Source organism: Sinocyclocheilus anshuiensis, unplaced genomic scaffold, assembly GCF_001515605.1.
Source record: "Sinocyclocheilus anshuiensis isolate Anshui unplaced genomic scaffold, SAMN03320099.WGS_v1.1 scaffold939, whole genome shotgun sequence".
NCBI classification, from domain to species: Eukaryota; Metazoa; Chordata; class Actinopteri; order Cypriniformes; family Cyprinidae; genus Sinocyclocheilus; species Sinocyclocheilus anshuiensis.
Window position 1 is genome coordinate 1170911 of NW_015544227.1, and position 9482 is coordinate 1180392.

Sequence of the window (9482 nt, forward strand, 5' to 3'; positions counted from 1 at the left end):
TTGACCAGTCAGGGCTTTCCGTAGATTCTCCAAAAACAGTTTCTACAAGATAAAAAGCAACACATGAATACATATTACAAACAGTTCAGAGATAATCCAATTATAGTTTACTAATTTTACAAAAAAAGTGAGGATTTCTAAACTATTTATAAAGTACAAACTGTGTGATGTAGTTGGCTAGATTTGGCACGTGCATGAGGAAGGGTATATGTTTTTACATTAGTGAGGCTCAAATGGGTTTTATCAGTGGCCGATATATATATATATCGGCCACTGATAAAACCCATTTGAGCCTCACTAATGTAAAAACATATACCCTTCCTCATGCACGTGCCAAATCTAGCCAACTACATCACACAGTTTGTACTTTATAAATAGTTTAGAAATCCTCACTTTTTTTGTAAAATTAGTAAACTATAATTGGATTATCTCTGAACTGTTTGTAATATGTATTCATGTGTTGCTTTTTATCTTGTAGAAACTGTTTTTGGAGAATCTACGGAAAGCCCTGACTGGTCACAGTGGAAGCAAACAGCTGACAGAAAGTGCAGCAATTGCCTGCGTTAAACTCTGCAAAGCGTCCACGTACATCAGCTGGGAGGATCACTCCGTTATCTTCCTGCTAGTGCAGTCCATCGTCATGGATCTGAAGGTATCGACAAATATGGCTCTCAGGCAGAATTTGGACCATTTTATTTTAGTTTTTGGCTGCTTTGTGTTGTTGAGAGTAGCAGAGAATGCTTAAGGAGTAAGAAAGGGAATAGAGGTGGAAAATGTTGCAGACAGGACTCAAATCTGCATCGCCCAGGAACGAACACTTAAAGAAACCCAAACCTGGCGACTCACAGTGGCTCAGATGCATCTGAATGTTTCGTGTTGATGCTGTCCTTTTCATTGACGGTTGTCTCTTTGTCTCCAGGGGTTGCTGTTTAACCCAGCTAAACCGTTTTCCAGAGGCGCAGGGAGCCAGAGTGCAGACTTGGACTTAATGATCGACTGTTTTGTCTCCTGTTTCAGAATCAACCCGCATAACAATCAGCAATTTAAGGTGTGTGGACAAGTCAAGTCAAGCTTATTTCTATAGCTCTTTGAACTATACAAATTCTTTCAAAGCAGCTTTACAGAAAATCATGACGTTAATGTAATAATTTCTTAATACCTTTATGTGTCTTTATAGTCACATTTTGAAGATTAGAGCTGGCTGATAATATAGTTTACATTTTGCGTTACAAATGTAATATAATAAATAACAAGTGCAAATATAATAATGTATGAGCATAAAGTTGGTCTTACTTAAATATCCAACTTTATATAAAGAGCTGGGTGATAATATAGTTAAATTTTGCAACAAAATAAAAAATCAGGCAGTTGATATTTGCTGTATAGTACTGTATATATCTCTTTACGTGAGTGTACTGTATGTATGCAAATGAAGTTGGATACAGTATATATCTAAACATGTATAGAGCTCTGCGTTTTACCAAGGTATAAACAATCATGCAGCAGAGATTTGCTCTATAGTATATACTGTTTTATGTGAGTGTACTGTATATATCAATTAAGCAGTTGAGATTTGCTATATACAGGAGTGTATATTCAGGGAAAGTCGGATATGTTTATAGTTGTATATTAGGGCTGCACGATAAATCGCATGCGATATTTAATGCGCATCTTGTCAGAAAGTCGGTTCTGTAATCAGCGGTAAATCTCCATCACGTGCGTGCTTTCACATTGAGCAGCATTTCAATGCATTTATGAATGGTGCCATGCAAATTAGCTAACATTCTAATGAAAAACAAATATATATATATATATATATATATATATATATAGTTATAGCTGTATAATTAGTTGTTAATTATTAAATTGTTAATTCATTTGTTTTGTTCAATTTGTACACTGTTCCAAGAGCATACACAGACTTGACCTACAGAATGCTTTCACCAAATCTCTCGTTCTTTTTCTGTAAGGTGTGTCTGGCTCCGTCCTCACCTCCTACCTTTCATTTCGTTCTGGTGAATTCTCTCCACCGAATCATCACTAATGTAAGAGCTCCTGGTGTCCTTAGTTCACTTCAGAGAGATAAGATGTCTGATTCACTCCCAGGGTGTCCAAATGTCCTCTGTGTGTCTTCAATCATGTTCTAGTCCCCGCTGGACTGGTGGCCGAAGATCGATACCGTGTACTGTTACTCGGGAGAGCTGCGGCTCATGTTTGCTGAGACTCTGGGGAGAGCGGTGCAGGGCTGCAGCAGTCACGCCCCCCTCCGTATGACCTCGGTGAGACGCCCACAAAACTTCTCAGATATAAGATAACCTCTAGTGTCCTGCTAGCAGTCTGACATGGGGGAAAGACGCTGGGAATAGAATATTTGTGTACTGCACAGTTTAATGCAGACAGGCTACTATTTTTAGACGTAGTATGTGAAACAGCATACAGTATGCTACAATGAATGTTCCAAATAGTCCATGACATCACTATGTTGCATAATTAATTCATAGAGTGGCAAGCAGTCATCTCAGAAATGGATATGGCAGTTTAGCATTTTTAATTCAGTTTAGGAAAAAAAGATCAAAATCACAGATAAAATATATGTAAATAATACTTATACATTTAAATTTACGAAGTTTATGAACCGTGTATGGTATATAAATGAAGAAATTAAAATGAATACTTCATGAGTACATCATATCTGTCTTCCTCTCAGAGTTTGACGTTGAAAATGAGCAGTCTGAAATTTAAAGAGAAAACCACTGATCTGGACACCAGGAGTCACAAGTATCTGCTTTTGGCTTTGGTGAAACTCATCCATGCAGATCCCAAACTGATGCTACATGTGAGTGGTTCAGCTTTATAAAGATATGTGATACTTATAAAGTTATGCTCTGCTGTACTATTAATGTCACGTGTGTGTTTGTGAATCAGAATCCAGGTAAACAGGGTCTGGAGGTCCACAGCAGCACGGCGGATCTCATCACAGGACTGGTGCAGCTCGTGCCTCTTGCTAACATGGGAGATATTTCCCAGGAGGCCATGGAGGTGAGATAATTGTATCTCTCTGTTTATCTGGTGCCTCTAGCATGAGTTTAGATAGTCCGTGTGTACGTTTTCAGTCATAATCTGTCTCTGTCTTAGGCTCTTTTGGTCCTGCATCAGCCTGAAAGCATCGAGCTGTGGAACCCAGACGCTCCTATGGAAACTTTCTGGGACATCAGGTAGCTCCTCAGTGGACTCGACTCCAGAGAATAGTTGCTGATAGAAATTAAACTTTGCCCTGTTAATTGTGTATTTGAATGAATGATGCATTTATATAGCGCTTTATTGTGTATTGTTGTACACCCAAAGCACTTTTACAATCATGTGGGGGGGAGGGGCTCCTCAACCTCCACCAGTGTGCAGCATCCACATTTGCTGTCGGTCCAGTTCTCAGGTGCTGTTCTTCATCTGTAAGAAGCTGTTTGGTCATCAGCTGATCAACAGCACTGAGATTCTGAAGTGGCTGCGAGAGATTCTCATCTGCAGAAACAAATTTCTTCTCCGGAACAAGGTGAGTCGGCCCTCTGCACCCAGGGCATTATGGGTAAAATGTTTGCATACCCTTGACTACATAATCTGGATATTTCTAAAAACATCAATTACATTTCCTTGTTTTTTAATCTTTCACTTTTATTTTTCCTCTTGTTACTGTTGTTATCTGGCTTATTTTTATATCCTGAACTGGGAAGCACTTGTGCAGTACAAATAAAATTTACATTTTTTAAATAAAAATTAATATAAATTATTATTATATATTTTATTACAACAACAATAATAATAACTTTTATTATTAATATCACTATTATTATCATCAATTGTGTGAAGTATATAACTAAACTAAACAGTGTGGGGTACAAATAAAAATTAAATAATGAAAATAATTCATATAAATTAAGAACTTGTGTAGTACAAATGATAACTTATTATTATTATTATTATTATTATTATTATTATGATTGTTGTTATTTGCCAGAGTGTGACGTATATAACCAAACTACACTGTGTGGGGTACAAATACAATTTAAATATTAAAATTAATAATAATAATAAATAATATATACTACTACTACTACTACTAATAATAATTATTATTATTATCGGCAAGATGAAATGTACAACCAAACTACACTACTATACCTTATCCCACAATGCAGTGTGTTTGACCTGACTTTCCTGTGCAGCAAAAGAGCAAGGATATCAACCAGGAAATGTAAAAAAAAAAATGAAACAACCAATATTGGCTATATCGACGAATTACATTTTTTTTTCTTCTTTCTTTTATCTGTTCTCCTCTTACAGGATCGGGCCACAGCAGGCAGCAACATTGCCATCTGCCGGCAGGCCCAGACCAAGCTGGAGGTCTGTCTTTACATGTTCCTGTGGAGTCCAGACATGGAGGCAGTTCTGGTGGCCATGTCCTGTTTCCGCTACCTGTGTGAGGAGGCAGACATCCGTTGCAGTGGGGAAGACATTCCTGTGCAGTCCCTTCTGCCAAACTACAACACTTTCATGGAGTTTGCATCTGTCAGTAACATGATGATTACAGGTTTGTCTGATAAACTAGTTTGAATTTATGGATTCAGACTCATACCTCTGTTTTTTTAGATTTGTGAGTGATGTTACAGGTGCCTCTAGAGGGCAGCACAGTTTTTGTGATCTTTCTGATTTTTCTAGGTCGTTCGGCTCTACAGAAGAGGGTAATGGCTTTGCTTCGGAGGATTGAGTTGCCCACCCCGGGAAACGCAGAGGTTAGAGGTCACACATTTACACATGTAATGCCATTGTACAGTAGTAGAGTCATTTTGGTTGGTTGACGAATACATTTGCATTTTCCTGGTTGTGTGCCATTGTATTATTTAACATAATTGTTTTGAATCGGAGCCTTTTAGCATATGTAAAACTTGATTTGTTTTACAAATAATGTGGTTGAATTTCACAGTCTAGTACTTGTGTGCTGTTTCTGTGGTTTGTTTAAAAAATATATATTTTTTGAAGATAACATGGATGACAGAATTTAACAGCTCTGTTTGGTCATTTCAGGCCTGGGAGGACACACATGCTAAATGGGAACATGCAACCAAATTAATTTTAAGCTACCCGAAAACGAAACTAGAAGACAGTCAGGTCAGACACACCTACACTCAGCATCTGTACAGGGCCTACAATTAGAAAATAGATTTTTGTCTACATATGGGTGATTCTTCAGTTTAAGGGACATTTCTGTCCATTAGGTTAATTTGTAAAGAAAAAAAATGCTTTAAAATCATTCTTATATTATTAACGTTCTTATTAATTATTATTAGTTTATAAAATATATAATAATTTTTTCATATATTGCATTATTTTGAATATGTTGTAATATTTTATCTCTTTAAATACCTTTTCCTAATTTGTAGTGTTGAAACGTAACATTTATCACTTTACACTTTTTCTTTTTAGAGAATAGTTGTTTTTCCAAAAATGTGAGTAGTGGTTTTTATTTTTTATTTTAACTAAAGCGGTTATTATTGTATTATTTGAGAATTATTAGAAAATTCTGTATAATTCAAACTATCAATTTTATCAGCTTAAGTTTAAACACACACACACTTTGGCAACCCACCAAAATAAAAGCTTGCTGATATTAGATTTGAAAATGTTGAAAATTCATATAAAAAATAAAAAAGTAGAAAAGAAAGAAAATGTAAATATTAGTATAGTATTTTTTTAGTGTACTATAAAATAATTGTGTTTTTATTTAATGCTCATTTTTTTATTTAAAAGTCTAATTTAATAGTATTATCACACTTTATTTTTTATTTTTACTAAATAAAGTGCAATAATAATATTATTACTATTATAAACTATTTTATTTTTTATAGTTATTTTTAATGGGTCACACTATGTGCACTGTGAGCACCAAACCAAATCTCCAGGTGCTTTCATGAGAACCAGATTGAAAAACTTATGTGCACCCCCGTGTGTATATATGTATAAAATTCTGCTGTAATAATTACTACAATTATTATATAATTACTGACCCCTATAATAATTTAATTGACCAATAATAAGTTAATTGATCACTGTTAAAACAAACAAAAAAACATGACATGACGAAATGTTGGCTGTTTACATAAATCCTGTCTCATCCCTTAGGAATGGATCAATATGACAGGCTTCCTGTGTGCGCTGGGTGGAGTGTGTTTGCAGCAGAGGAACACGTCAGCTCTGGCCACATACAGTCCTCCCATGGGCACCCTGAACGATCGCAAGGGCTCCATGGTGTCCATGGCCTCGTGTGAGGGGAACCCAGAGACACCCCTGAATAGATTTCTGGACCGTCTTCTGTCGCTGATGGTGTGCAATCATGAGAAGGGCTATCAGATCCGCACTAACGTCAAAGACCTGGTGGGGCTGGAGCTCTGTCCAGCGCTCTATCCCATGCTGTTCAACAAACTCAAAAACGGCATCAGCAGATTCTTTGATGCCCAGGGGCCGGTGAGACAGCTAGCCATAGTTACTTCATATATATATATTTATGTCACTTACATCAAATGTCATTGGTACTTATGCCTCTGTGCTCATATGTTTAGGTGCCAATTAATGAGACCAACACGCAGTTTGTGGAGCAGACCATCGCCATCATGAAGAACCTTCTTGACAACCATACGGAAGGAAGCTCAGAGCATCTGGGTCAAGCCAGCGTTGAGACCATGATGCTTAACCTGGTCAGGTAAGTCATTTGTTTGCTTGTTAGTATCAGCTTTGCTGTGAAGATCATTCTTTAAATAAATGTTTCCAGATATATTTGTCTTACATAATTTACTAAAGAGGAATTTGAGAAATTTGTCCAGGGCTCTACAGTACAGTTTTTTTTTCTGCTTGCTCGGTCATACCAGAAGTTCAGATTTCTGCTATAATATAATTTTATAAAAAATTTATATAATTATACTGTTCAAAAGTTTGGGACTGGTAGTATTTTTTTAAATGTTTTTGTAAAAACGTCTTTTATGGTCACTGTGATGAGTGGGGTGGGAACGGAACGAGGCCGGTGACGTGAGTGATAATGAGCATCACCTGTGTGCCACCCCGGTCTCAAGTCCCACGGAGGAGCTCTGGAAGGATGTGAAGGACGAGAGAGGACCAGGCCTGGACTTGATGTTGTATTTTGTTTGTTTGTGTGCTGCAGTCCTCTGTGAGGGGCTGCCGCCTTCACTTTAGATATTGTGTTTGTTTATTTGACAATTAAAGTTTTATGTCCGAATGTTCACCGGTTCCCGCCTCCTCCTCCTCGTAGCTACGAACTGCGTTACAGTCACCAAGACTGCATTTATTTGATCAACAATACAGTAAAAACTAATATTGTGAAATATTATTACAGTTTAAAATAACAGTTTACTATTTTGCTAAATATTATTTTATTGAATGAATAGAATGTTATAAAGTTAAATATACATTTTTTTGTAGCATGATGAGGGGAACCCAGAGACACCCCTGAATAGATTTCTGGACCGTCTTCTGTCGCTGATGGTGTGCAATCATGAGAAGGGCTATCAGATCCGCACTAACGTCAAAGACCTGGTGGGGCTGGAGCTCTGTCCAGCGCTCTATCCCATGCTGTTCAACAAACTCAAAAACGGCATCAGCAGATTCTTTGATGCCCAGGGGCCGGTGAGACAGCTAGCCATAGTTACTTCATATATATATATTTATGTCACTTACATCAAATGTCATTGGTACTTATGCCTCTGTGCTCATATGTTTAGGTGCCAATTAATGAGACCAACACGCAGTTTGTGGAGCAGACCATCGCCATCATGAAGAACCTTCTTGACAACCATACGGAAGGAAGCTCAGAGCATCTGGGTCAAGCCAGCGTTGAGACCATGATGCTTAACCTGGTCAGGTAAGTCATTTGTTTGCTTGTTAGTATCAGCTTTGCTGTGAAGATCATTCTTTAAATAAATGTTTCCAGATATATTTGTCTTACATAATTTACTAAAGAGGAATTTGAGAAATTTGTCCAGGGCTCTACAGTACAGTTTTTTTTTCTGCTTGCTCGGTCATACCAGAAGTTCAGATTTCTGCTATAATATAATTTTATAAAAAATTTATATAATTATACTGTTCAAAAGTTTGGGACTGGTAGTATTTTTTTAAATGTTTTTGTAAAAACGTCTTTTATGGTCACTGTGATGAGTGGGGTGGGAACGGAACGAGGCCGGTGACGTGAGTGATAATGAGCATCACCTGTGTGCCACCCCGGTCTCAAGTCCCACGGAGGAGCTCTGGAAGGATGTGAAGGACGAGAGAGGACCAGGCCTGGACTTGATGTTGTATTTTGTTTGTTTGTGTGCTGCAGTCCTCTGTGAGGGGCTGCCGCCTTCACTTTAGATATTGTGTTTGTTTATTTGACAATTAAAGTTTTATGTCCGAATGTTCACCGGTTCCCGCCTCCTCCTCCTCGTAGCTACGAACTGCGTTACAGTCACCAAGACTGCATTTATTTGATCAACAATACAGTAAAAACTAATATTGTGAAATATTATTACAGTTTAAAATAACAGTTTACTATTTTGCTAAATATTATTTTATTGAATGAATAGAATGTTATAAAGTTAAATATACATTTTTTTGTAGCATGATAAATGTCCTTACTGTCACTTTTCATCAGTTTAATCTATCATTGATTAATAAAAGTATTAAAGGGTTAGTTCACCCCAAAATGAAAATTCTGTCATTAATTACTGACCCTCATGTCGTTCCAAACCCGTAAGACCTTCGTTCATCTTCAGAACACAAATTAAGATATTTTTGATGAAATGTGAGAGCTCTCAGACCCTGCATAGACTGCAACGCGACTGAATGTTCCCAGGTCCAGAAACGTAGTAAGGACATCGGTAAATCAGTCCATGTGACATCAGTGGTTCAACTTCAGTTTTGTGAAGCTATGAGAATACTTTTTGAGAGCAAAGAAAACAAAAATAACATAATTTATTTAACAATTCTTCTCCCCCGAGTTACGTCTTCCGCCATTTTGGAGAGTACCCAAGAGCGTAATCGACGTAATCAGCATTGTTTACGTTTAGGGGAGAAAGCGCGCGCATGAACGTAATCTGCGTAATCAGCGTTGTTTACGCTTAGGGGAAAGCGTGCATATGCATTGTGATACTCTCTAAAATGGCGGAAGACGTAACTCGGGGGAGAAGAATTGTTGACAAAATTATGTTATTTTTGTTTTCTTTGTGCTTAAAAAGTATTCTCGTAGCTTCGCAAAACTGAAGTTGAGCCACTGATGTCACATGGACTGTTTTACCGATGTCCTTGCTACATTTCTGGACCTGGGAACATTACAGTCGCATTGCAGTCTATGCAGGGTCTGAGAGCTCTCACATTTCATCAAAAATATCTTAATTTGTGTTCCGAAGATGAACGAAGGTCTTACGGGTTTGGAACGACATGAGGGT

The 9482-nt window shown here is 37.4% G+C and overlaps 1 protein-coding gene across 2 annotated transcripts in view; it reads left to right on the plus strand.

Annotated features, from left to right (window-relative positions):
- Positions 1 to 9482, plus strand: part of LOC107697456 (neurofibromin-like) — a 59117-nt gene that overhangs the window by 11463 nt on the left and 38172 nt on the right. For both annotated transcript variants that reach the window (XM_016498255.1, XM_016498256.1), the window contains exons 9-21: positions 479 to 652; positions 920 to 1048; positions 1971 to 2045; positions 2148 to 2279; positions 2708 to 2836; positions 2926 to 3039; positions 3136 to 3215; positions 3424 to 3547; positions 4336 to 4582; positions 4711 to 4784; positions 5077 to 5160; positions 6172 to 6513; positions 6609 to 6748. In XM_016498255.1, the coding sequence (XP_016353741.1) occupies positions 479 to 652; positions 920 to 1048; positions 1971 to 2045; positions 2148 to 2279; positions 2708 to 2836; positions 2926 to 3039; positions 3136 to 3215; positions 3424 to 3547; positions 4336 to 4582; positions 4711 to 4784; positions 5077 to 5160; positions 6172 to 6513; positions 6609 to 6748 (1844 nt within the window). The remainder of the gene's footprint in view (positions 1 to 478; positions 653 to 919; positions 1049 to 1970; positions 2046 to 2147; positions 2280 to 2707; positions 2837 to 2925; positions 3040 to 3135; positions 3216 to 3423; positions 3548 to 4335; positions 4583 to 4710; positions 4785 to 5076; positions 5161 to 6171; positions 6514 to 6608; positions 6749 to 9482) is intronic.